At 48.2% G+C, this 26,518-nt stretch overlaps 2 protein-coding genes across 2 annotated transcripts in view; both read left to right on the forward strand.

Annotated features, from left to right (window-relative positions):
• The window catches only part of LOC129713940 (casein kinase I-like), a 49,822-nt gene extending 38,098 nt beyond the window's left edge, over window positions 1-11,724 (forward strand). The window contains 6 exon segments of the mRNA XM_055663351.1: window positions 522-670; window positions 1,944-2,136; window positions 3,436-3,575; window positions 6,040-6,103; window positions 7,014-8,231; window positions 10,753-11,724. Coding sequence (XP_055519326.1) covers window positions 522-670; window positions 1,944-2,136; window positions 3,436-3,575; window positions 6,040-6,072 — 515 coding nt within the window. The 3' untranslated portion in view covers window positions 6,073-6,103; window positions 7,014-8,231; window positions 10,753-11,724.
• Window positions 11,725-13,284: 1,560 nt separating this feature from the next.
• LOC129713714 (transmembrane protein 184B-like) overlaps window positions 13,285-26,518 on the forward strand; it is a 31,537-nt gene continuing 18,303 nt past the window's right edge. The window contains exons 1-2 of the mRNA XM_055662965.1: window positions 13,285-13,390; window positions 25,313-25,552. Of these exons, the coding sequence (XP_055518940.1) occupies window positions 25,313-25,552 (240 nt within the window). The 5' untranslated portion in view covers window positions 13,285-13,390. The remainder of the gene's footprint in view (window positions 13,391-25,312; window positions 25,553-26,518) is intronic.

The following is a 26,518-nucleotide window of genomic DNA, read 5'->3' on the forward strand; positions in this document are numbered from 1 at the left end:
GCTGTGCCTGCAAGCTATCTTGCATGTTGACTCATGGACTTGCACCTGGAAAATCTTTATCTGCCTGGCCCCTTTTGCTTTGCTTTAGAAAATGGTGGAAGTTTGACAACAAAGGTCTCTTCATTCATCCCAGCTACACTAGTCCCACCTGCCTGCATTTGGCCCGTATCCCTCCAAACCTGTCCTATCCATGCACCTGCCTAACTGTTTCTTAAATGTGGGGATAGACTCTACTTCAGATACCTCCTCCGGCAGCTTGTTCCATAGGTCTTCATAATATTATGCTGGCACTCCTTTCCTCGCTGTTCTTGCATTGGTTTTTTTCTCTTCGCACCCAGTTCCTTTAGTTCCAGTTTGATCATCCTGGTGTCCAAATTCAGACTGATTGGACCATATCCTGCTGCTCTCTTTCATGAGAATTGAAGGATACTCGGTTGTCCCAGTGTTTCTTGGCTAATACAAGTAATACAGTGTATCTGTGATCCTGATCTTTTTATTTTCCCCTTTCTTTCCTCTCTCAGCTGAGTTTTCTACCTACCTGAACTTCTGTCGCTCCTTGCGTTTTGATGACAAGCCTGACTATTCGTACCTACGCCAGCTTTTCAGGAACCTTTTCCACCGGCAGGGCTTCTCGTACGACTACGTCTTTGATTGGAACATGCTGAAGTTTGTAAGTCTGGGCGTGTTACGAGTGTAAACTTGGGTGCTGGGCAATTATGCAATTGGAGGTTTTTTCATATGACATCCAATTTAACAAAAATTAACAGATTGCATAATATTGTACTCTTTTCAGACCCTTTACTATGCAGTTGCTCAACGAATGAAAAGGGGGGGTAGTTCTATTGAAAATATGAGTAAGAATTACCAACGTTCTCTGGAGTTTAGTTCAGAGATACAGCGCGGAAACAGGCCCTTCGGCCCCACTGAGTCCGTGCCGACCAGCGATTGCCGCACACTTACACTATCCCACACACACTAGAGATAATTTACACATTTTCAGAAGCCAATTAGCTCACAAACCTGCACATTCACATTCTCTCCGTGACCGCATGGGTTTTCTCCAAGATCTTCGGTTTCCTCCCACACACCAAAGACTTGTAGAGATAATTGGCTTGGTAAAATTGTAAATGATCCCCTGTGTGTGTTGGATAGTGTTAGTGTGCGGGGATCGCTGGTTGGCGCTGTCTCGCTGGGCCAAAGAGGGCATGTTTCCGCGCTGTATCTCTAAACGTAAAAAAAATCTGATGAAATTAGGCCCATCTTCACTAGAGTTAAGAAGAATGACATTAGGACAGGTACATGGATAGGAAAGGTTTAGAGGGATGTGGGCCAAATGCGGGCGTGTGGGACTATAGTGTAGATGGTGCATTTTGGTCTGTGTGGGCAAGTTGGGCCGAAGGTTCTGTTTCCATGCAGTATGACACCATGACACTTGAGTTATCATAAACTTATCCAATTCTTCTGCTGGAACTAAACTGACTATATTTTAAGAATGTTTCCCATTATTGTGGTTATGGCAATAAACTTGAACTAAAATTGGAAGATGTATTTAGATCGAGTGGTGAGCCTGTGGAATTCAACCACAGAGTAGTGGAGGACAGGCCATTTGAGGAGATGGATGTATATCTAATGCTAAAAGATCTCTTGATGTGGGGCAAGCTTTGAAGTGGATGATCAGCCACGATCATGTTTAATGATCGATGCGTGAAGAACTAATGGGCATGTCTGGATGAAAAGATGCAGAGTGAATTTCAAGAGAGCTAGATAGGGCTCTTAAAGGTAGCGGAGTCAGGGGATATAGGAAGAAGGCAGGAACGGGGTATTGATTGGGGATGATCACATTGAATGGCGGTGCTGGCTCAAATGGCCTACTCCTGCACCTATTGTCTATTGAATTGGGTTTTTATTCGAGAGTTGTCAACGTCCTCCTTTCCCATTTCCAGGGTGCGGGTCGTACCCCAGAGGAGAGCGAGCGTGAACGCAGAGACCACGAGCGTGAAGAGCGGGTGGTGCAGACGCGCAGTTCTGCGACGCGAGTTCTACCGCCCGGCACGGGAGCCGGCGCCGTGGGCAACCGGTTACGGAACGGTCAAGATGCCACGCTCCCCACTCAGGCCACCCGTGTCCAGCAGTCTGGTCAGTATCTTCTCTCTTGCTTTGGTCTATCATCATATGTGCCGAGGGGCAGTGAAAACCTTTTGTTATGCGCTGGAGTATTGTGCGTGGTTTTGGTCTCCTACTTTGAGGAAGGACATTATTGCTGTTGAGGGAGTGCAGCGTAGGTTCACCAGGTTAATTCCCAAGATGGCGGGACTGTCATATGTTGAAAGAATGGAGCGACTGGGCTAGTATTCAGAAGGAATTTAGAAGGATGAGAGGTGATCTTATAGAAACATATAAAATTCTTGGGAATTGGACAGGCTAGATGCAGGAAATAGATTCCCAATATTGGGGGAGTCCAGAACCAGGGGTCACAGTTTAAGAATAAGTGGTAGGCCATTTAGGACTGAGATGAGGAAAAACTTTTTTTACCCAGAGAGTTGTGAATCTGTGGAATTCTCTGCCACAGAAGGCCGTGGAGGCCAATTCACTGGATAGAAAGATAGAAGATAGGTGCAGGAGGAGGCCATTCGGCCCTTCGAGCCAGCACCGCCATTCATTGTGATCATGGCTGATCGTCCCAAATCGATAACCCGTGCCTGCCTTCTCCCCATATACCTTGATTCCCTGGGTGGTTTCAAGAGAAAGTTAGAGCTCCTGGGACTAACGGAATCAAGGGATATGGGGAAAAAGCAGGAACGGGGTACTGATCATGGATGATCAGCTATGATCATATTGAATGGCGGTGCTGACTCGAAGGGCCGAATGGCCTACTCCTGGAACCTATTTTCTGTGTGTCAAAGCTACAAAGTGTCAACTTAAAAAAAGAAATGCAAGTCATAATGGAGTAGATTGGAAGATCGTATGTCCTTTAGCATATGATATGATGCCACCTTAAATGGTTGTAGGCTTGTCTAGATGGGCTGCTCTTCCAGCTCCATACTATACGATAGAACTTTATTTACCCCAAGAGGGAAATTGGTCTGCCGACAGTCATAAAAACACAACATACATGAAACAGGAAATTAAAGTGACGAGTGGAAAGGATTGGGGATGTGTGGGTGTAAGCGGCCCAGGCGAAATATGAGGTGCTGTTCCTCCAATTTGCGCTGGGCCTCACTCTGACAATTGAGGAGGCCCAGGACAGAAAGGTCAGATTGGGAATGGGAGGGGCGGTTGAAGTGCTGAGCCACCGGGAGATCAGGTAGGTTAAGACGGACTGAGTGGAGGTGTTCAGCCAAACCATCGGAAAAGGAAGGATAACTCCCACCTGCTAATTATCGCCACAAAGGTATGTGGGGAATGTGCTTTAACAAGTGCCTCTTGTCCTTGCAGCAAACACCTCGCCAAGGCCCATCTCTCGAGCGGAGAGGGAGCGCAAGGTCAGCATGAGGCTGCACAGAGGGGCTCCAGCCAACGTCTCGTCCTCCGATCTTACAGCGCGGCAAGATGCGTCCCGTATTTCTGCATCACAGGTATGCACCTCCTCAGTCTGCTGTTCCCCAGTACTTGCGTAGATTATCGATTCCACCGGCTGGGAGGGAGAGACAAAAATAATGTTTTTTTTAGTCTGAGCTTACAAACCAAGATCGGTCTCAACCAGAAACTTCACCTGCCCATTTTCTCCAGAGATGCTGCCTGACTCGGGCGGCATGGTGGTGCAGCGGGTAGAGTTGCAGCGCCAGTGACCCGGGTTCGATCCTGACCACGGGTGCTGTCTGTACAGAGTTTGTACGTTCTCCCCATGACCACGTGGGTTTTCTCTGGTGCTCCGGTTTCCTGCCACATTCCAAAGACCTACATGTTAATTGTGTAGGGAGGAACTGCAGATGCTGGTTTAAACTGAAGACAGACACGCACTGCTGGAGTAACTCAGCAGGACAGGCAGCATCTCTGGAGAGAAGGAATGGATGAAGGTTCGGGTCGAAGAAGGGTCTCTCCACAAAACGTCACGTATTCCTTCTCTCCAGAGGTGCTGCCTGTCCCGCTGAGTTCATCCTGCATTTTGTGTCTATCTGCAGGTTAATTGGCTCCGTTAAATTGCCCTCGTGTGTAAGATTGTGCTAGGGTGATCACTGGTCAGTGCAGGTAGACAAAAGTGCTGGAGGAACTCAGCGGGTGCAGCAGCATCTATGGAGCGAAGGAAATAGGCAACGTTTCGTCCCAAAACGTTGCCTATTTCCTTCGCTCCATAGATGCTGCTGCACCCGCTGAGTTCCTCCAGCACTTTTGTCTACCTTCGATTTTCCAGCATCTGTAGTTCCTTCTTAAACACTGGTCGGTGCAGACTCGGTGAGCTGAAGAACCTGCTTCTGTGTTATATCTCTAAACTCAGACCCATTCAAAGCACTTTATGTCAAAGATCCAACCTGCTATCCATGCAGCTCTCTGGGAGCCTCTAGTGGTGATAGGTAATGTTGCAACACAGGTGGAAACAATGGTTAATATAACAGGACTAGCTTGTTCATGCTGGAAGGAACCTCTTCTCTCAACCCTCTTTCCTGTTCCTTCCTTCCTCCCTCCCCAAATGTAATGCTTTTTTTGGGGGGGCACCAACACTTTTATTCTGTCATTGAGTCTTTCAGCTTTGTATCTTCACAAGTGGCCTTTGTCAATATGTAACTGTCACTGTATGTCATGTTGTTACTTGTGGGCGGAGCACCAAGGCAAATTCCTTCTATGTGAATACTTGGCCAATCAACTTATCAGTCAAGGCTTTCAGTATTGAAGTTGGGCTGTTGCGTTACAGTTGGTGAGGCTGCATTTGGAGTTTTATAACCCTGCTATATGAAGGATATTGTTAAGCTGGCAAAAGTGCAGAGAAAATTTACACTGATGTTGCCAGGACTTGAGGGCCTGCGCTGTAGAGAGAGGTTGGGCAGGTTAGGATCTTATTCCTATGAGCGCAGGAGGAGGATGGGTGAGTTTATCGGGGGTGTACCAGATCATGAGGGGAACAGATAGGGTGAATGCAGTCTTTTTTATCACGGAGGCTATTCCCAGAGGACATAACCATATAACAATTACAGCACAGAAAACAGGCCATCTTGACCCTTCTAGTCCGTGCCGAACACGTATTCTCCCCCAGTCCCATATACCTGCGCTCAGACCATAACCCTCCATTCCTTTCCCGTCCATATAACTATCCAATTTATTTTTAAATGATAAAAACGAACCTGCCTCCACCACCTTCACTGGAACCTCATTCCACACAGCCACCACTCTCTTTGAGTAAAGAGGTTCCCCCTCATGTTACCCCTAAACTTCCGTCCCTTAATTCTCAAGTCATGTCCCCTTGTTTGAATCTTCCCTACTCGCAGTGGGAAAAGCTTATCCACGTCAATTCTGTCTATCCCTCTCATCATTTTAAAGACCTCTATCAAGTCCCCCCCCCTTAACCTTCTGCGCTCCAAAGAATAAAGCCCTAACTTGTTCAACCTTTCTCTGTAACTTAGTTGCTGAAACCCAGGCAACATTCTAGTAAATCTCCTCTGTACTCTCTCTATTTTGTTGACATCCTTCCTATAATTAGGCGACCAAAATTGTACACCATACTCCACAATTGGCCTCACCAATGCCTTGTACATTTTTAACATTACATCCCAACTTCTATACTCAAACTGTGAGAGGGGCAAGATTTAACAGGGCAATATTTTCCACACAGTGGTGGGTGTATCGAATGTGCTGCTGGAGGAGGTAGTTGGGGTAGGTAGGACAACATTTAAAAGACATTTTGACGGGTACATGGATGGGAAAGGTTTAGAGGGATATGGGCCAAACGCGGGCTGTTGGGACTCGTGTACATGGTGAGTTTGGGTCAGTATTGAAAAGTTGGGCCGAATGGCAGGTTTCCGTGCTTTATGAATGACCGACTTTGCATGCTTGTGTGACGCGTCTTGCGGTGGAACGATAGTGATGTTGTCATTATTTCTTTGGTAGACCAGTATGCCCTTTGAACATCTGACAAAGTGACTAATGTCGTTGGAACAGCAGGTAAGATTTGGTAAGTGTCTTTTGTAAATCTTTCATTATCATGATGTGCCCCTAATTGATGGGTGGCACAGCAGTGGAGGTGCCAGTGATCCCTGCACATTAACACCACCCTACCCACCCACACCACACGCACATAACCATGTTTACATTTTTTTAGACCAAGCCAATTAACCTACAAACCTCTATGGAGTGTGGGAGGAAACCAGAGATCCTGGAGAAAATCCACGCAGGTCACAGGGAGAACGTACAAAACGTATACACGTAAAACATAAATTAACTCATTCACCCCAAAATAATTTAATTCACCCTTGGGTGAACCATTTTAACCATCTTCACCAGTTTATAAAGCAGTGCTCTGGTGGATGGTGGGATGGTTCAGTTGCCTGTTGAGGAGAAAGAGAGAGGATAGACAATAGGAGAGTAGGCCATTCGGCCCTTCATGGCTGATCATCCCCAATCAGTACCCCGTTCCTGCCTTCTCCCCATATCCCCTAACTCCGCTATTTTTAAGAGCCCTATCTAGCTCTCTCTTCAAAGCATCCAGAGAATCTGCCTCCACCGCCCTCTGAGGCAGAGAGTTCCACAGACTCACAACTCTCTGTGAGAAAAAGTGTTTCCTTGTCTCCATTCTAAATGGCTTGCCCATTATTCTTAATCTTTGTGTGGCCCCTGGTTCTGGACTCCCCCAACGTCGGGAACATGTTTCCTGCCTCTAGCGTGTCCAAGCCCTTAACAATCTTATATGTTTCAATGAGATTTCCCTCTCATCCTTCTAAACTCCAGAGTTTACAAGCCCAGCTGCTCCATTCTCTCAGCATATGACAGTCCCGCCACCCCAGGAATGAACCTTGTAAACCTACGCTGCACTCCCTCGATAGCAAGAATGATCTTCTCATAACTAATCTGCTTTCCCCTCCCAGATTCCTTCGCTGACGTGAGCCAACGATCGGGACGTTCTTTCCGCCATTGACCACTGCGAACAGGCTTTCGGGGAGGATATTGGAACAGGGCTCGCTACGGCCTGCTATTTTATTTGTGTGTGAATTGGGAAACGCGGGACCTCCAGTTTCAGTCTGAACATACTTGCAATGATCTTGTCAATCACCTCAGATTTATTATATGCATTTCTTTTTTTTCCCCTCCTGTCTGTTTGGAGTTTTCTTTTTACCTGGAAGAAACCCCCCTCTCCCCTAACCCCCCCCCCTCCAATACGCCCCTCTGAATTTCACCCTCACTGCCCCCTCCCCTTTCCAGCCCTACAAGAAGGAAGTTGTGCCTCCTGCCTTCAAGTAGTCAAGGCCTTGCTCCTCTTCCGAACGGCGGCCAGCTGCAATTGTCCCGTCTTCCCCGCCTTTTGCCACCCGCCCGCCGACTTGCGGGAGGGTTGGGTTGGCTTTTCCAAACGATCATTTAAAGATGGGAGGTGAGAGGAAAAGAGGAAAAACGCTAAAATACTGAGATTGGGAGGGAAAAACGATGTGTAGTAATCCTGATTCAGCAATGCCAAACTTGGCCACTGATATTTTCTTTTAAAACATACACTGGCATCCTCTCAGCGACTGAGTTTAAGTAGTTAGATCTAGCACCCGATGCTACCGTAGACTTTGCGCGGTGTGGTATAAGTAGAATTGGGAACGCCTCCTTCATTTTTAAGTCACATTTGTAGGTCCCTGTACATAAGGCATTTTCTTTAACATCCTCCACCCAGACTGAACCTTCACTCTGAATAATATTCACTCTGTGTCTCTTTCCTTGTAAGTATTGAAAGTTAATTTTTTTTTAATCTGTATCCAGGGTGATAAGACTTAATATTTTTAAAAGTATATATAAAATCGGTTATGATTTTTAATAGCAGCACTACTGTTGCAAAAATGGGAACGGCGAAAATCCTTTCCCAGCAAATGCCCATTTAACAAGGGTTTGTCAAATCAGAACTGCTTTGTCCTCTTTGGTGTCAACTATATCTTGTACATGTGTGTTGACAAAACCAGTGACTTGGAACTGCATTGGCTGCTAACTTCTGAAGAATGTATGTATTTATTTTTTAAAGTCTTTTTTATAGTGTTCTGTTGTCTTTTCTTCAAGAAAGGATCAGAAAATGCAGAGGGGAGTGAGGGACGTAAGGTTTTCTAATCCAGGTATAAAATGTCAGTGCCATCTTTCCCCTTTTTAAGCCCCTAATTTTAATCGCTCCCCTCTTTTTCTCTTCCTGCCCTCGCCAGCGATTTATTGGTCAAGGCAGTTTGACCAAAACTGTCCATCGAGGAGTCGTTATTAGAAAGAGAATCGGCCTGGTTTTGATTTTTGTACATGGCTACAATTATTTTCTTTCCCCCTTTAATACGCCGAATCAACGTTGACATTGGGTGAACCTGAGCTCAAGGCAACGATGGTAGATCATTGGGTAGATCTGAAGAGCAAGTGAGTGGTGAGGAAAAACAGGAGAGGAGAAGAAGTTGTTCAAACAAGATATCTGGGCTCTCTCGTCCTGCAAGCACTCCAGCTTACTTGAACATCGAGCCCCATCCAGAGCTGGCCAGATGTGGTGTATGTCGTTAGTTGCCCGAATGCCCCATGCATACGAGGGCTCCACTCAGCCAACGTGTCGGAGAGAAACCAACCGCAGTGCAAATAGTCGGCACAGAATTTGCTGATGAAAAGTTGCACATTCAATGCTGCCTGCTTGAGTCTTATTCGGCCCTTCCATGTTTTTGTTGCCAAGTGAATATATTAATGGCTCACTCCTGGATTGTTGTGCCTTTTCTCCCCACCCCCCTCTTTTTTTTTTTTAAAAGGCTAGTCGGCAGTAGATACTCCCTTTCTTGTTAAACTGCCCCCCCCCCCCCCCCCACTTGTCAGTGGTGTTTGGAAGCACAAACTAGCTGACACTGTCCTTTTTTTTTTTTGAAACAGTTTCCCAAATAGTACTACTGTGTAAATATGAAGACTGGCTTGGAGCAGAGGAGAAGGGGTGTAAGTGCAGTAATGTGCAGGGAAAAGAAAGCAAAGAAACTTGCCAAAATGCCCCAAAAATAAGCCCCCTTGTCGATGCGGGAAGAGACTTTGTCTACAAGATTTTTTTTTTTTTGTTAATTAAATCGGAAGGGAGCCCATGGTTTAATTGCTAGCCTTGGCACACTGAATTTTTTTATTTTTTTTTTAAGCAGTCATTCACGAAAAAAAAAGTTCCAGTCCATGTGTAAATGTGTCAATAACCACTGTGTGTGCGCGTGTGTGTGTGTTTTCTAAAAAGTGTTTTGTGAAATTCCCGTGAATTTGGCTACCAGAAACGAGAGGTGATCTATCTCTGACCAGCTGAGGGTCACGTGGTCACAACCTGGCTGCAGTCCCTCGATCTCAGGCACCTCATCATTAGATTCTGGGCACAGAGGGGTTCAATCGAACCTAGAGAAATCTGCGGTGACCAGCCTCCTGTGGACGATGTGGGCTAGCCATCTTTCTGATATTTCCTCCCCCCCCGCCCTCCCTCAAATATCACTCCCAAGTCACTGCACAAGTAGTTCTCTGCTCAACTGCAGACCTTCAGACGCAGAGAGTTGTCGACAGAGATAAATGCAGCAAAATAAAATACAACTACTGTGTGCAGTCTGAACGCACGCACACTTAAAATTACAAAAGCAACTTTGGTGATTCTGACAGAAAATGCAAAAAGTGACCTCTTTGATGGATTCTATATCCATCCCAGTAGAGTTCATCAAAATTTAGCAGGGTCTTATTTTATACCACTAACACGTTTTAAAGCAATCTATGCTAAGCAAAAAAATTCCATAGGATCGCAACATTTTTGGTTACAGGTTGATTTTTTTTGGATTTTTTTTTGTCAATTGTCCCGCCTGTTCTGCAAACTCGCAGAGGTATCTCAACACCAAAGCAATTTGGCGTTTGCCAAACCAGGGTCTCGATGCGTGCGTTAGACTGGCAGGCTGTATCCACAGATGGTCCTCAGGGAAAACATAAAGAAGGCAGAATTTGGACAGGTTAGGGTTTAGGTGGGGGGGGGGGGGGGGGGGGGGGGAAGGAAGCAAGTTTGATTCTAGAAGCTTGCAAAATTCGAAGGGGGGGGGGGAATTAGTCCCTAAATAAATTTATCTCAAAACAAAATCTTACCTGTTATTTGGCAGCCAATGGCCTCCTCTTCTCAAATATGTAATAAAATTGCATTTCCTTCTGTACTGTAAACTTGAATGTCACTTTTTTAGATTAAATGTGCACCGATTCTTAACGGCCCCCTCGAATATTTTGTTTTTTTATATTTAATGCGCATTAAGTTATTTCCCGGTCTATTTTTTTAACATTGGTATTTCATAAACTTTTTTTTGTATTTGTGTAAATAGTGAGTTTTTTGATTGTTAAGTGAAAACTGTTGCTTCTTAGTACTGATGTTGAACGGTGTAACATAGGTTTGATTTGTGCAAAAAGCTAGGGGAGGGGGGTGGTTGGCTGGGGGGATAAGTCCACCTTTTCGTGACTCGATTCTGTCTCTAGTTCCTTGGTGTTCTTCTGAACTTGGTCCCTGCAGGAGTTGTGTTGACTCCAACCAGAATTCAAGGGATATCTTCCTCTGGTTGACTGGCTAAAATAAATGTTTTGTTTTCATTTTTGTACCCCTTTTTCTTTTTTTTTTTTTGCGTGACGAAGATCGGGATCCAAATTAAACAACTTTGCATTAACTCGGAGCTGGAGTTGCAAAGTTCTGCTTTCAACCAGACATTAATCGCTTGTCCTTGGAGGAACACCAGTCCCTGTGCTCTAGTATTTTCCGAAATCCTGAAGATTAAAGTTGCGTTGAAATCCGGATCCTTTTTTTTGTTTGTAAGGCATCGTGTGTTTTAGTTTGCGTTGTTGAAGATTGGCACCAGGCATGCGGCCTGTATTGGTCCAAGTAAGAGGAGTAATGACAAAACAAATCCATGTTGTATATTGTACTTCAAACCGTTTTCTGAATGTGTGTGTGTGTACGTGTATGTATTTTGGCTACTGGCAAGACTTTAAGGGAATTAACGATTAGTGGCTTCAAGACTTCTGGCTTGGTTCATTTTGTAATCACTCCCAAATTTTAGCCTGTGCACAGCATGTGTTTGTCTTGCCTGACCTGGATTTTATTTTCAGAAGTGACACAGCCTGACTAGTTAGGGGCCATGCAAGACTAGAATACCTGTTTGCGATTTTAAAACGGAGGAAAACACCTTTTTATTGGTAATGCAGATATAACTTTGCTCTTTGAGGGGAGTGCACTGATTTTTAAGCTCTGGGTTTAATGCCTGCAATAAAGCAACAAATGGAAGTGTCCTGTAACTATGTTAGTTTGACCATTTAGTGTTCCTGGCAGTGATTTTGTTGGCTTTTCTGTGGGGTGGGTTGAGTCTATCCTGTCTTGGGGAAAACTTCAAAATGTGAACTTTGCTGAAATGTAAAATGGTTTGAACTGCCCCCTTGCCCAACCGCCCCTTTTTTAAAAAAAAAAAGAAAGTGCTCTCTGACCTGTCTCGATGTCTAATGTACAGTTCTTTATTCCTGATTCTATTTAACGTTATTTACAATGCAATTTAATATGGATGTTATTTGTGTACATTTTAAAACTTATAAATAAAAGGGAGAGGAGAAAACTAACTCTTCAGTCTGGTTTCTTACATTTGAACAGAATAGTATTCTTTGCTCAGTCTGCCTTGGCCCATACCAGGAGTTCCCAACATTTTTTTTGTCCCGTTTACCCCTGGCAACTTTAATAGCACATAGCAATGTTATTTCACTTATTTATGAACAACTATTGATGAACAGATACCGTTATACCAAACACAGTCAGGCAATGAGAAAAAAGATGTACAAATACAGAATCAACAAATGTACCCGCTGGATCGGTGAAATTTACCCCAGGTTGGGGACCTTTGGCCAAAATGATCTCCCATTTTAACTACCTCTCCCATTCCCACACTGACCTTTCTGTCCTGGGCCTCCTCCAGTGTTGGAGTGATGCCCAGTGCAAATTGGAGGAACAGCATTTTCTAACTCCCAAGTAACCCTTGCTGGGGACACTTTACAGAAGCCAATTAACCTACAAACCTGCACATCTTTCGAACGTGGGAGGATGGTCATACGGTCAGACACTGGGAGAATGTACAAACTCCGTACAGACAGCACCCGTAGTCGGGATCGAACCCTGGTCCCTGGCGCTGTGAGGCAGCGACTCTACCACTGCGCCACTTCTCATCAGTTATTGGAAATAAATGTTGAGAGTTGAACATCGAAGAACAAGAATAGGCCTTTTGGCCCACCAGTTCATGCCAAGGATGGGAATTTTTTTGGGTGGGAGGGGTCTATGTCTGAGCCTATGTGGTGCTGCCAGCAAGATTCTCACTTTACCTGTACCTCACAGCACTTGTGCACATGGCAATAAACTCAACTTGACTTGAAATCACTGCTTGGGCTGACTTTGGTTTAGTTGACAGTGCGGAAAGTGGCCCATCGAGCCCCTGAATGATGGTTTAAAGCGAAGATAGACACAGCATGCTGGAGAAACTCATCGGGACAGGCAGCATCTCTGGAGAAAAGGAATAGGTGTGTGTGTGTATATATATGAAATGTGTATGTACATTATGTCATGACAGGCAGGCACACACTTGCAGACAGGCAGGCACACACTTACAGACACACACACACAAACAGACCCACACAAACGCAGATGCACAGGCGTACACATACATATACAGAGAGAGACGGACAGACACACACACTGACTGGTTTCCTGGTCCTCCAAAATATTCCAAATGGGATTTAAACTGGTGCGCGGCCCCTTTAAGAGGCTGGAGGGGGTGACGTCACCCTGCGAGAGGGTGGGGAGTGCGCAGGCGCGGGCTGCAGAGCCAGCGAAGCGGGTCATGTGGTCCGCCCCCCCCCCCCCCCACGCTGCCCCTCCCCCCTTCGGTCCATCACCGCCAGGCCCCGCCCCCTCCCTGTCCCTCCCATCACCGCCAGGCCCATGCCCCCCCCCCACTTCACTCCATCACCGCCAGGCCCCCCCCCCCACTTCGCCCATCACTGTCAGCCCCTCCCCCCCTCACCCTTCTGCCCATCCCCCCTCCACACACCCCGCCCCTCCCCCTTCGCTCCATCACCGTCAGGCCCCGCCCCCCCACTGTCCATCACCGTCAGGCCCGCCCCCTCACCCCCCCCCCCCCCCCCCGGGCAGTGATCCATCCATCCACAGTTGGAGCTCGAGCTCGAGCTGGAGCGGCCCCCGCCATCAACGCGCGGCCCAGCGGCGGGCGGCCCTCACACGGTAAAGATGCGGGGAGACTGAGGGAGGGGGGAGAGAGGGAGGGAAGGATGAGGGAGGGGGCATGAGGGAGGGAGGGATGAGGGAGGGAGGGAAAGAAGGAGGAGGGATGGAGGGAGGGAGGGAAGGATGAGGGAGGGGAGCATGAGGGAGGGAAGGAGGAGAGGAGGAGGGGGAAAGAGAGGAGGGATGGATGAGGGAGGGAAGGATGGAGGGAGGGGAGCATGAGGGAGGGAAGAGGAGAGTGGGAGGGAGAAAGAGAGGAGGGATGGATGAGGGAGGGAAGGATGAGGGAGGGAAGGATGAGGGAGGGGGAAAGAGAGGGAAGGAGGAGAGGAGGAGGGAGAAGAGGAGGGGGATGGATGAGGGAGGGATGGATGAGGGAGGGATGGAGGGAGGGAGGGAGGGCGAGGGAGAGAGGGAGAGAGGGATGGAGTGATGGAGGGAGGGAGAGAGGGATGAGAGAGAGAGAGAGAAATGAGGGAGAGAGGGAGAGGAGGGAGGGAGAGGGGAGGGAGAGGGAGAGAGGGAGGGAGGGGGGGGGAGGGAGTGAGAGGGAGAGGGGGATACAGAGGGAGAGAAAGAGAGGGGGAGAAAGTGTGTGTGTGTGAGAGAGAGGGAGGGAGGGAGGGAGGGAGGGGAGGGCGGGAGAAAGAGGGGGAGAGTCAGGGGGAGTGAAGGGAGGGGAGACGGGGAAAGAGAGGAGTTGAGGGGGGGGGGGGTGTTGTGAGAGAATGGAGGGAAAGGGGGGGGTTGGGGGGAGAGAGGGAGAGAAACGGAAAAATAGGTGCAGGAGTAGGCCATTCGGCCCTTCGAGCCAGCACCGCCATTCAATGTGATCATCCCCAATCAGTACCCCGTTCCTGCCTTCTCCCCATATATCCCCCTTCTCCCATTAGCCCCAAGAGCTAAATCTAACTCTCTCTTGAAAGGGAGGGAGGAGAGAGGAGGGAGGGGGGGGGGGTGGGGGGGTAGAAGCAAAGATGGGGGAGGAGAGAGAGGGATCTTTGGTAAGGAGAGGGAGGGGGGGGGGAGAGAGGGGGGGGGGGTGGAGTGAGGGGAGAGGGGGGGAGGCAAGAACGCCTCTGGAAGAAATGCGCTTCGATCTGATAAAATTTGCGGTAAATTAAGTAATTTTTTTTTAACCAGCGCACTGCAAATCCCACTGCCTTGTTGCTCCTTTAGTCCGAGCCAAGCTGCAATCCTTAAACGTGGGCATTGAATGCAACCCCATATATTAAATACAATGCAATGCAATGTTACACGTTGCAGAATGCCTTCCTCCTGGAGGATTTTAAAAAAAAACCGTTGCACCAAAAGTGAGTGGGGGAGGGGAAGGGGGGGGAGAGAAAGAGAGAGAGGACGGAGGGAAGGGGGGAGAGAAAGGGGGATGGAGGGAAGGGGATAGAGAGAGAGGAGGAGAGGGATGGGGTAAGGAGGAAAGGGGGAGAGAGAGGGGACGGGGGGGGGAGAGACGACGAGAGGGGGGGGGAGGGAAAGAAGCATTTGTCCACGTTGTTTGGGTCCTGTGGATTGCACTGTTTTGTTTTTGGGAGGGAGAGGAGGGGTAGGGGAGGGGGTGGAGAAGGTGGTGTGATTTATTTTGGTCAAACACGCCCCTCACCCTTTTTTTAGAAAACAGTTTAAAATACCACACTTCCATAACTTACTGCCTAACGTTTGAGCTTTGGCTTCTGGTGTCCAGTTTCATGCTGAGAATGTTCAAACGTTTTGTGATGTAGATTACATTTATTCTGCAACCCCTCTGGTCCAAAGAAATAGTTTCTAAGTGGAGAGTTTGGATTTTCAAATTGTATTTTAGTACGTTTGTCTGTTTTATTGTCTCCCCCCCGTCATAAATCTCTGTGGGTTTTAGAACAGCAGTTTTAGTTTATTGTCACGTGTATCGAGGTACAGTGAAAAGCTTTTGTTGCGTGCTAACTAGGCAGCGGAAAGACAATGCAAGGTAGACACAAAATGCTGGAGTAACTCAGCGGGTGCGACAGCATCTATGGAGAGAAGGAATGGGCGACGTTTCGGGTCGAGATCCTTCTTCAGACTCAAAAGAAAATACATGATTACAATCGAGCCATTTACAATGTACAGATACATGATAAAGGGAATAATGTTTAGTACAAAACAAAGCCAGCAATGTCCGATCAAGGATAGTCCGAGGGTCTCCAATGAGGTAGATAGTAGTTCAACACTGCTCTCTGGTTGTGGTAGGATGGTTCAGTTGCCTGCTACCAGCTGGGAAGAAACTGTCCCTGAATCTGGAGGTGTGCATTTTCACACTTCTGTACCTTTTGCCCGACGAGAGGGGAGAAGAGGGAGTGGCCGGGGTGCGACTGGTCCTTGATTACGCTGCTGGCCTTGCCGAGGCAGCGTGAGATTACTGGGGACAGTAAACAGGCTCTTGTTGTCTCATATCCCTCTCATGTAAACAACCTGCATCAGCAAATGACACACGCACCCAATTGTCATCATTAACCAGGATGTAGCAAAAAAAAATAGCCTGTCCCCGATTAGCTAATATAACAATATAATCTTTTATTCCCTCTGGGAGGTGTTGGACGTATTCAGTCACAAGTTTTCATCTTGGATTTTCATATCTGAGTGTTCTGGAAACGGCCTTGTTGTCTCTGAGATTACAGTTCCATTTCCGTGCTGTGTCTCGAATCCGTTCTCTTCCTTCTGTGGTGTTCGTAATAGCAGTCATTTTAATTAGTTAGTTTCTCTCCAGTTCTAAGATGGCGGCAACAGGTGAGATGGGAAGGTGGTGCCATCAAGATTGGTGTTTAGAGATGCAGAGTGGAAATAGCCCCTTCGGCCACTGAGCCCACACCGACCATCTGTTTAAGAAAGAACTGCAGATGCTGGAAAAATCAAATGCTGCAGAAATGCAGCGGGTGAGGCACCATCTGAAGAAGGGACTCGACCCGAAGCGTCACCTATTCCTTCGCTCCGTAGATGCTGCCTTACCCGTTGAGTTTCTCTAGCATTTCTGTCTACCCACACCGACCATCGATCACCTGTTAGCATTAGTTTGAATGCATGAATGAATGCTTTATTGTGCCAGTGAAATTCTTTGCTTGCGTACCCAAGGTATGCCAATAGTCACCACATAAAGGGCACCAACAAAGTCACAAAGCATCCTGTGCCAGGTCCGCCTTTGTATTCTCCTACCCTCCCCCCCCCACGGCAGTCCCCCCACGCGGGGTCCTCCTTTGTTCCCGGTTGGTTCATTGGCTTCTGTAAATTGTACATTGTCCCTGGTGCGTCGGATAGTGCTGGTCGGCGAGGACTCGTTGGGCAAAGGAGCCGACTTCCTCGCTGTATCCCTACAAAAAAAAATCCTCTGATTTCATGGACAGGTGATGGGGATTGGAAGACGCTGGAAATAACTGGGACGATACATATATGTTCCAAAAGAGGCTCCAATGTCTATTTCTGAAGCTGGAAAGCAGTGTACCAACACTAATAGCAAGGCTATTAACAATGTTTGCTGAAGAAGTGAATTCTGTACTTCTTTTATGTGGAAACTGCGAGTTAAGACAGAAATGGTGTTATCCCTCATTCTCATCCACTCACCACACGCTAGGGGAAATTTACACTGGGCGGTTTAGTTTAGTTTAGTTCTGAGATACAGCACGGACGCAGGCCCTTCGGCCCACCAAGTCCATGCCGACCATCGATCACCCGTACACCAGTTCTATCCTACACACACACGAAGGATGATTTTCCGGATCCAATTAAACTACAAACCAGCTCATCTTTGGAGTATGGGAGGAAACCAGAGAAAACCTACGTAGTCACGGGGAGAACGTACAAACTCCAAAGGCTGGGGTTGAGGCTGGGACTATCCCAACATTTAAGAAACAGTTAGACAGGTACATGGATAGGACAGATTTGGAGGGATATGGTCCAAACGCAGGCAGGTGGGACTAGTGTAGCTGGGATGTGCTGGTGGGCAGGTTGAGCTGACGGGCCTGTTTCCAGGTTGTATCACTCTATGACAGATGGTGGTAGAGTTGCTGCCTCACAGCGCCAGAGACCCAGGTTCAATTCTGATCTCGGGTACTGTCTGTACGGAGTTTGCACGTTCTCCCCGTGACCCGTGTGGGTTTTCTCCGGGTGCTCTGGTTTCCTCCCACACTCCAAAGACGTACAGGTTTGTAGGTTAATTGGTTTTGATAAATTGTGAATTGTCTCTAGTGTGTGTAGTATAGTGCTAGTGTACAGGGATCGCTGGTCGGCACGGCCTCGGTGGGCCCAAGGGCCTGTTTCCATGCTGTATCTCTAAACTAAACTAAACTGATAGAAGTGTATTATGAGAGGCATAGATAAGTAGACAGTCAGAACATTTTAGTTTAGAGATACAGTGCGGAAACGGGCCCTGCTGCCCACCGAGTCCGCGCCGACCAGCGATCCCCGACACTAACACTATCCTACACACACTAGAGACAATTTACAATTTCACCAAGGCCAATTAGCTTGCAAACCTGTACGCCTTTGGAGTGTGGGAGGAAACTGGAGCACCCGGAGAAAACCCACTCGGGTCACGGGGAGAACGTACAAACTCCGCACATACAGCACCCGTAGTCAGGATCGAACCCTGGTCTCTGGCGCTGTGAGGCAGCAGCTCTACCGCTGCGGCACCGTGTCCAAAGATGGGTTTAGACCAGAGATGCCATCTACTTCCTCTCTCCAGAGATGCTGCCTGACTCGCTGAGTTACTCCAGCATTTTGTATCTATACTTGGATAGGTTAGGTTTAGAGAGATATGGGCCAAACAAGGCCAGGTGAGACTAGTGCAGATGGGTCATGTTGGTCGGTGTGGGCAAGTTAGGCTGGAGGGCCTATTTCCCCACTGTGTAAGTCTATGAGATGGTCTTGGCATCACGTTCGGCACAGACATTGTGGGCCGAAGGGCCTGTAGTTGTGCTGTTATGTGTAAAAATATCAGGTGAAAGTTGTATGTTCACATTCAGCCCTGGTTCATTATTCAGTAGGGACAGGTCACTGGAAGTTACTGATGGAAATTTGCTGACAAACATGCCTCCATGTTATCGACGTGTTATAACAGGCCTGAGCTTCAAATACTCAAGAGGACATGACACACCTGGGTGATGCAAACATAAAAAAACAATCAGCCCAGGCGCAAGGAACTGCAGACGCTGGAGTCTTGAGCAAAGCACAAAGTGCTGGAGGAACTTTGGGTGGTGCAGTGGTAGAGTTTGAGTAGAAGAAGGGTTTCGGCCCGAAACATTCGCTCCATAGATGCTGCTGCACCCGCTGAGTTTCTCCAGAACTTTTGTCTACCAGCGGTAGAGCTGCTGCCTCACAGCGCTAGAGACCAGCATTCCATCCTGACTATGGGTGCTGTCTGTACGGAGTTTGTACGAATTGCTTCTCCCAGTCACCTTAGATTTCTTCAAGCTCTCCGATTTCCTCCCACACTCCAAATTAGTTCAGGTTTGTCGGTTAATTGGCTTTGATAAAACTGTAAATTGTTCCTTGTGTGTGTGTACGATATTGTGAGTGTGCGCGGGCTCGGTGGGCCGAAGGGCCCGTTTCCGCGCTGTATTTCTAAACTCGGCGGGTCAAGCATCACATCTGCAGAGGGAATGGACAGACAACATGTCGGGCCGGGACTCTTCTTAAAGACTGACTCACAAAAAAAATCTGATTGGGAGAAGCAATTTGTTGCTGACTAACCCGTACACTAAATCAAGGTGCAGGAGTTGGAAATCGGAAATAATAGCAGCCAATACCCGGAACTCACAGCGGGTCGAGCGGCATCTGTGAGAAGTAAAACAGAATTAATCTGGAATGTTGGAGGCTAAGAGGAGATTTGATAGAAGCATAGACTGATGGGTGTTGAATCTGTGGAATTCTTTGCCAAAGACGGCTGTGGAGGCCAAGTCAATGGATATTTTTAAGGCAGTGATAGATAGATTCTTGATTAGTACGGGTGTCAGGGGTTATGGGCAAAAGGCTAGTGAATGGGGTTAGGAGGGAGAGATAGATCAACCATGATTGAATGGCGGAGTAGGCTTGATGGACCAAATGGCCTAATTCTACTCCATTCACTTATGATTTACAATTCTGAGCGGCAGGGACAGTCAGAACCTTTTTTTCCCAGGGTGGAAATGTCAAAGAGTAGAGAGCATAGTTTTAAGGTGAGAGGGGGAAGTTTAAAGGAGATATGCAGGGGCAAGCTTTTTTTACACAGAGGATGGCGCTGCTAGGGGTGTTGGTGGAGGCAGATACGATAGTGGTGTTCAAGAGGCTTTTAGATAGACACACGGAAGTGCAGGGAATGGAGGGATATGGCTTGGTGTAAATGTAAAAATTGTCCCTAGTGGGTGCAGGAAACTTGCTGGTCGGCACGGACCTGGTGGGCTGAAGGGCCTGTTTTCTCCCACATTTAAGGATGTACAGTTACTTGGCCCTCTGTAAATTGGCCCTGGTGTGTAGGGAGTGGATAAGAGAGTGGGGTAAATAGAACTAATGTGAACAGGTGATCGATGGTCTGCATGGATTCAGTTGGCCAACGGCCCTGTTTTCATGTTGTATCTCTAAACTAAACTAAATCCATGTACAAGACTGACCCCCCCCCCCCCCCCCCCCCCCTACCTCCTCGCCAATCTTTGCACATCACCAATCCTTGCCACTCGTCACTTTAATTTCATGTATTTTGTGTTTTATGACTGTTGGCAGACCAATTTCCCTTCTGGGATAAATAACGTTCTGTCGTATCGTATCTTAGAAGCTGGAGTAACTCAGCGGGTCCGGCAGAATCACACGCTAGTGTACGGGGTGATCGTGTGTCGGCGCGGACCCGATGGGCCGAAGGGCCTGTTTCCACGCTGTATCTCTAAACAAAACAAAGACCATGTACAAGTGGCAGCTGTCTGAGAACCTGCTACTGTTCACGTCTGCTGTTTGAGAAGAATAGGTCTCGGCATGTTGTTAAAGAGTGTGTGTGTGTGTGTGTGCCCCTGTGTGTGTGTATATGTCTATGTGTATATGTGGGTGTGTGGGTGTATATGTGTATGCGTGCGTGCGTGTGTGTGTCCCTGTGTGTGTGTGTATATGTCTATGTGTATGTGTGTGTGTGTGTGTCCCTGTGTGTGTGTGTGTGTGTGTATGCGTGCATGTGTGTGTCCCTGTGTGTGTGTGTATATGTCTATGTGTATGCGTGCGTGTGCTTGCCTCTCGCCTTGGTCAAGTGTGACTGTGGCCTGTAACATTGCCAGGTAAATCCACCTCTCCCTTCTATAACAAAAGGAACCCTGAGCGTTGATTTTGCAGACAGTCCTTTCCTGTCCTGTCTTGGGTCGTATTTGCCTTTTCCGTTCCGGGAATCTACAACCCGCTGCTGGTCCACTTCGCTCCCTGACCATGTCACGAATCCGCCTCACAGGAAGCCGGCTGAGAGGTTACTAAAGGAGATGGCGCCGTTAAGTACAAAATACTTCCTGGCAGGCTGTTTGTCCGCCCTTTGGTCTTTAAACAGGAAGGGTAGAATTGGGGAGGGGGTGGGAAACTCGGCGGACCAGTCAGCATCTGTGGAGGCAAAGGGATGGTCGACGTTTCGAGTCGAGTTGCCGCATCAGGACGTCTTGACCCGCCGATGGAACCCGAGGAAAGCAGCGATTCTGCCGCTGCATCACTGTGCCACCCTGTCATAGAGTGATACAGTGTGGAAACAGGCCCTTCCGCCCAACTTGCCCACACCGGCCAACATATCCCAGCTACACTAGTCCCACCTGCTCACGTTTGGTCCATATCCCTCCAAACCTGTCCTATCCATGTACCTGTCTAACTGTTTCTTAAACGATAGAATAGTCCCTGCCTCAACTACCTCCTCTGGCAGCTCGTTCCATACACCCTCACACAAAGGGTGGCGGGTGTGTGGATCGAGCCGCCAGAAGAGGTAGTTGAGGCTGGGACTATCCCAACGTTTACTGTCCACGTTCTCCAGCGATACTGTTTGACCCGCTGAGTTACTCCAGCACTTCGTGGAGTGTGTGTGAATCTGGGCGAGTGACTATTGATCGGAGTCGGTGTAACAGCCTAGACCGTAGGTGAAATTTCCATTCTGTGGCATCTTCTATTTACCTTCTGGGCTTGTAATGTTTAGAGAGGAATTGAGCAACGTTTATTTGTTCAGAGAGTGAATGTGATCGGGAAGGAATACCTCAGAGCACACATATGCTGGTTTAGTTTAGTTTAGAGATACAGCGTGGAAACAGGCCCTTCGACCCACCGAGTCCGCACCGACCAGCGATCCCCACACACTAGCACTATCCTGCACACACACTTGGAACCCGGGTCTCTGGCACTATGAGGCAGCAACTCGACCGCTGCCCCACCGTGCCACCCGAGCAGCATTTATTTGTTCATAGAGTGAACGTCATTGGAAAGGAATCTCTTGGAGCTCAGACAAGCCTGAAGGCCACAGTGTGCAGGAGAACGCAGGGAAGTGAGGCCAGGCTGGTTTAGTGGGTCTCGTGGAGAACGTACAAACTCCGTACAAACAGCACCAGTGGTCAGGATGGAAACCGGGTCTCGGGCGCTGCAAGTGCTGTAAGGCAGCAACTCTACCGCTGCGCCACCATGCCGCCCCTGGTTACTAATCATCGTTCATTGCTTGAGAGGTGAGGGAAGGAGGGGATAGTAGTGGTAGATGATAGTACAAAAATGGGTGCACACCAGATGATCGATGGCCGAAGGGCCTGTTTCCATACTGTACCTCTCTCGTGCCTAAATTAAGTGTGGCACGGTGGTGCAGCGGTAGAGTTGCTGCCTTTCAGCGCCGGAGACCCGGGTTCGATCCTGACCACGGGTGCTGCCTGCACGGTGTTTGCACGTTCTCCCCGTGACCCACGTGGGTTTTTTCCGAGATATTCGCTTTCTCCCACACTCCAAAAACGTACAGGTTTGTAGTTTGATTGGATTGGTGTAATTGCAAATTGTCCCTAGTGTGTGTAGGATAGTGCGAGTGGGCTGGGATCGCTGGTCGGCGCGGACTTGGTGGGTCGAAGGGCCTGTTTCCGCGGTGTATCTCTAAACTAAACTAAACTACACCTGTGGATAGTGGGGATTCGGGAAAGAGACAAGGGGGGGGTGGTAATATTTGAAATTGAACAAAAATCTGCCAGTTTCTCGGTTAAAATTCCACTGATTACCTTTTAATCCGGGATTAATTTAATTACGTGAATTTTAATAACCCCAGCTGCCACAGTGGGATTTGAACCTGTGTCTCTGGACCAGTTCTCTGGTTGATGGTCCTGGAACTTGCCGACCACACCAACATGCACCGACTATTAGTTGTAGAGATACAGCATGGAAACAGGACCTTGGTTAGCTTCTTGTTGCATGCTAACCTGTCAGCAGAAAGACGATACATGATTACACTCGATCCATTTACAGTGTGCAGATAGATACACACCTGGTCGGGATGGAACCCGGGTCTCTGGCGCTGTGAGGCAGCAACTCTACCGTTGCGCCACTGTGCCGCCTTTAAACGGTTTCATGGTCCTCTGTCGACTGGTCGGCACAGCAACCTGTGGCAATGGCAGGCATTCTTTTCCCTCCCCCCTCTCTCAATGAATATCTGCCGAGGTGCCAGAGTGTTGCCTGGCCTGGCGATGCGGAAGGTTTATCCAACCCTGCCTTTTGTAAGATTCACCTCGGGCTGCTACTGAACGAGCCCATCCGTGTGCAGGAAGGAACTGTAGATGCTGGTTTAAACCGAAGACAGACACAAAAAGCTGCAGTAACTCAGCGGGACAGGCAGCATCTCTGGAGAGAAGGAATGGGTGACATTTCAGGTCTGAAGAAGGTCCTCGACCCGATAAATGTCACCCATTCCTTCTCTCCAGAGATGCTGCCTGTCCCGCTGAGTTACTCCAGCTTTTTTGTGTCTGTCACACCTCATCCATGCACTGCCTTGCCCCGCCCCCTCCCATCACACTCTCTGAAGCCTTTGATCTTCTGCAACTGAAGGAATCGAGTCACATCCTGTCACTATGTGCCACCAAGGAGTTGGCCTGTAAACTGTGGGGCTGTGGGAAAGAGAGTGTTGTGAGCTGAATTAGATTATTGTAAGAAGGAACTGCAGATGCTGGTTAGCACCGACGAAAGACACAAAATGCTGGAGTAACTTAGTGGGCTATGAAAAAACACTACAACCAAATAAGCTCTGAACTACATATACTGGGGGCATTAATTTTGTCTTTTTGCACTATTATTATTGTGTGTGTGTGTGCGTCTACATATATACATGTATATGTATGTAAGAGATAGACAAAAAGCTGGAGTAACGCAGCGGGACAGGCAGCATCTCTGGGGAGATGGAATAGGTGGTGTTTCACGACATGCTTTTCTTGTAACTGGGCATCATGTCCGGCAGAGACATTGTGGGCCAAATGGCCTGTTGTTGCGTTGTGCTGTTGCATGTTCAGGAGTGCAGCTGGGATGTGATACCTGTCCTGGACTGTTTTGGAGAGCAGGCACTCTCTCCGGAGACCCAGTCAATATTTTCCCCTCAACGATCAGCTCGCCTGTGTTGATCACATTGCTGTTTGCGCAGAGTGTTGTGAGCTAGATTTAAATTAGCGGCTACATTCCCTTTACCAGAACTCAGCTGTGAACCTCTTGGGACCACTCTCCCTCGTCTCCTCTCTCCCATCTGGCAAGAAACATAGAAAATAGGTGCAGGAGCTAGCCATTCGGCCCTTCGAGCCAGCACCGCCATTCTATATGATCATGGCTCATACATTTCCCCATTTCCCTTGATTCCGTTAGCCCTGGGAACTATTGTATATCTAACTCACCCTTGAAGACATCCAGTGAATTGGCCTCCACTGCCTTCTGTGGCAGCGAATTCCACAGATTCACAACTCTCTGGGTTTAAAGGTTTTTCCTCATCTCAGTCCTCAGTGTGTGTGAAAACGCACACCTCCTGATTCAGGGGCAGTTTCTTCCCAACTGTTATCAGGCAACTGAACCATCCTACCTCCAACTGGAGAGCGGTCCTGACCTAACGTCAACCTCAATGAAGACCATCACGCAAACCAACCTCCCTTCCATCAACTCCGTCTACACCTCACGCTGCCTCGGCAAGGCCAGCAGCATCATCAAGGACCAGTCGCACCCTCTCCCATCAGCCAACGCACACCTCCAGATTCAGGAACAGTTTCTTCCCAGCTGTTATCAGGCAACTGAACCATCCTACCACAACTTGAGAGCAGTGCTGAACTACTATCTACCTCATTAGAAACCTTCAGACTATCTGCAGTCAGACGTTACTGGGCAAACGTTATTCCCTATATCATGCATCTGAACACTGTGGATGGCTCGATTGTAATCATGTATTGTCTTCCCACTGAGTGGTTAGCACGCAACAAAAAGCTTGTCACTGTACCTCTGTACACGTGACTATAAACTAAACTAAGGGAGGAAACCGATAGAGGAGTGTCCAGTGAAAAACGATATGGTCGCAGGGAGAACTTGCAAACTCCGCTCAGACAGCGCCTGAGGTCAGGGGCGGCACAGTGGCGCAACAGTAGCATCACGGCCAGAGACCCGGGTTCGGTCCTGACCACGGGTGCTGTCTGTACGAAGTTTGTATGTTCTTGTGATCATGTGGATTTTCTCCGGTTTCCTCCCGCACTCCAAAGACGTGCAGGTTTGTAGATTAATTGGCTTGGTGAAAATGTAAATTGTCCCTAGTGGGTATAGGATAGTGTTAGTGTGCGGGGATCAGTGGTCGGCGCGGTCTCGGTGGGCCGAAGGGCCTGTTTTTCCGCGCGGTATCTGTAGACTAAACTTAAAAACTCTGCTCTACTGCTGTGGTGCCTCGCACTCGCCCATTCCTCTGCATTTACGTGTCGCCCGTATCCTTCTCTTCAGATGAACAGCGGGCCCCTCAACAACAACAACAACGACAGGATCTCCGCCGTTGTCGGCACCTTCTCCGCGGCGATGGTGGCCCCCGAGCCCGGCTCCAGCACCACCCTGGCCAACCCCGGTGTCTCCTGGTTGCCCGACACCCCCACGCCACTGGAAGAGCCGATTTTCCTGATGACCACCGCTGCCCAGGGTGTCTCGGGGTTCTTTGTGTGGACAGCGCTCCTAATTACCTGTCAGCAGGTGAGAGAAACCACTTCACCCCAATCCCCATGACACGCCTCTCAAAGCTGGATAGAGTGGACGCCGAGAGGATGTTTCCACTAGTGGGAGAGTCTAGGACCACAGTCTCAGAACAAAAGGACGTTCTTTTAGAAAGGAGGAATTTCTTCAGTCAGAGGGTGGTGAATCTGTGGAATTCATTGCCAAGGACAGCGGTGGAGGCCAAGTCAGTGGATATTTTTAATGTAGAGATAGATAGATTCTTGATTAGTACGGGTGTCGGGTTATGGGGAGAAGGCAGGAGAATGGGGTTAGGAGGGAGAGATAGATCAGCCATGATTGAATGGCGGAGTAGACTTGATGGGCCGAATGGCCTAATTCTGCTCCTAGAATTTATGGATTCATGAACTTCTGGGCCTGTGTTGTATCTTCTGTCTAATGCCTCTCCCTGAACCTGGATTGGGAATGGTTTAGATTTGAATTTGATTTGGGATTGGTTTAGATTTGGGAATGGAAATCAAGATTGCTTTCTCTGGAATGTCTTGCATTGAAGGGTCACCTGCTAGAAGTATATCATAGAAACATAGACAATAGATGCAGGAGTAGGCCATTCGGCCCTTCGAGCCAGCACCACCATTCAATATGATCATGGCTGATTATCTAAAATCAGTGCCCCATTCCTGCTTTCTCCCCATATCCCTTGATTCCCTTAGCACAAACACCTAAATCTAACTCTCTCTTGAAAGCATCCAGTGAATTGGCCTCCACTGCCTGATGTGGCAGAGAATTCCACAGATTCACAACTCTCTGGGTGAATACGTTTTTCCTCATCTCAGTCCCAAATGGCCTACCCCTTATTGTGTGACCCCTGGTTCTGGACTCTCCCCAACATGGGGAACATTTTTCCTGCATCCAGCCTGTCCAATCCTCTAAGAATTTGATGTTTCTATTAGATCAATCCTTCATCCTTCTAAATTCCAGCGAATA

This window comes from Leucoraja erinacea, chromosome 37, assembly GCF_028641065.1.
Source record: "Leucoraja erinacea ecotype New England chromosome 37, Leri_hhj_1, whole genome shotgun sequence".
In the NCBI taxonomy this organism is placed as follows: Eukaryota; Metazoa; Chordata; class Chondrichthyes; order Rajiformes; family Rajidae; genus Leucoraja; species Leucoraja erinaceus.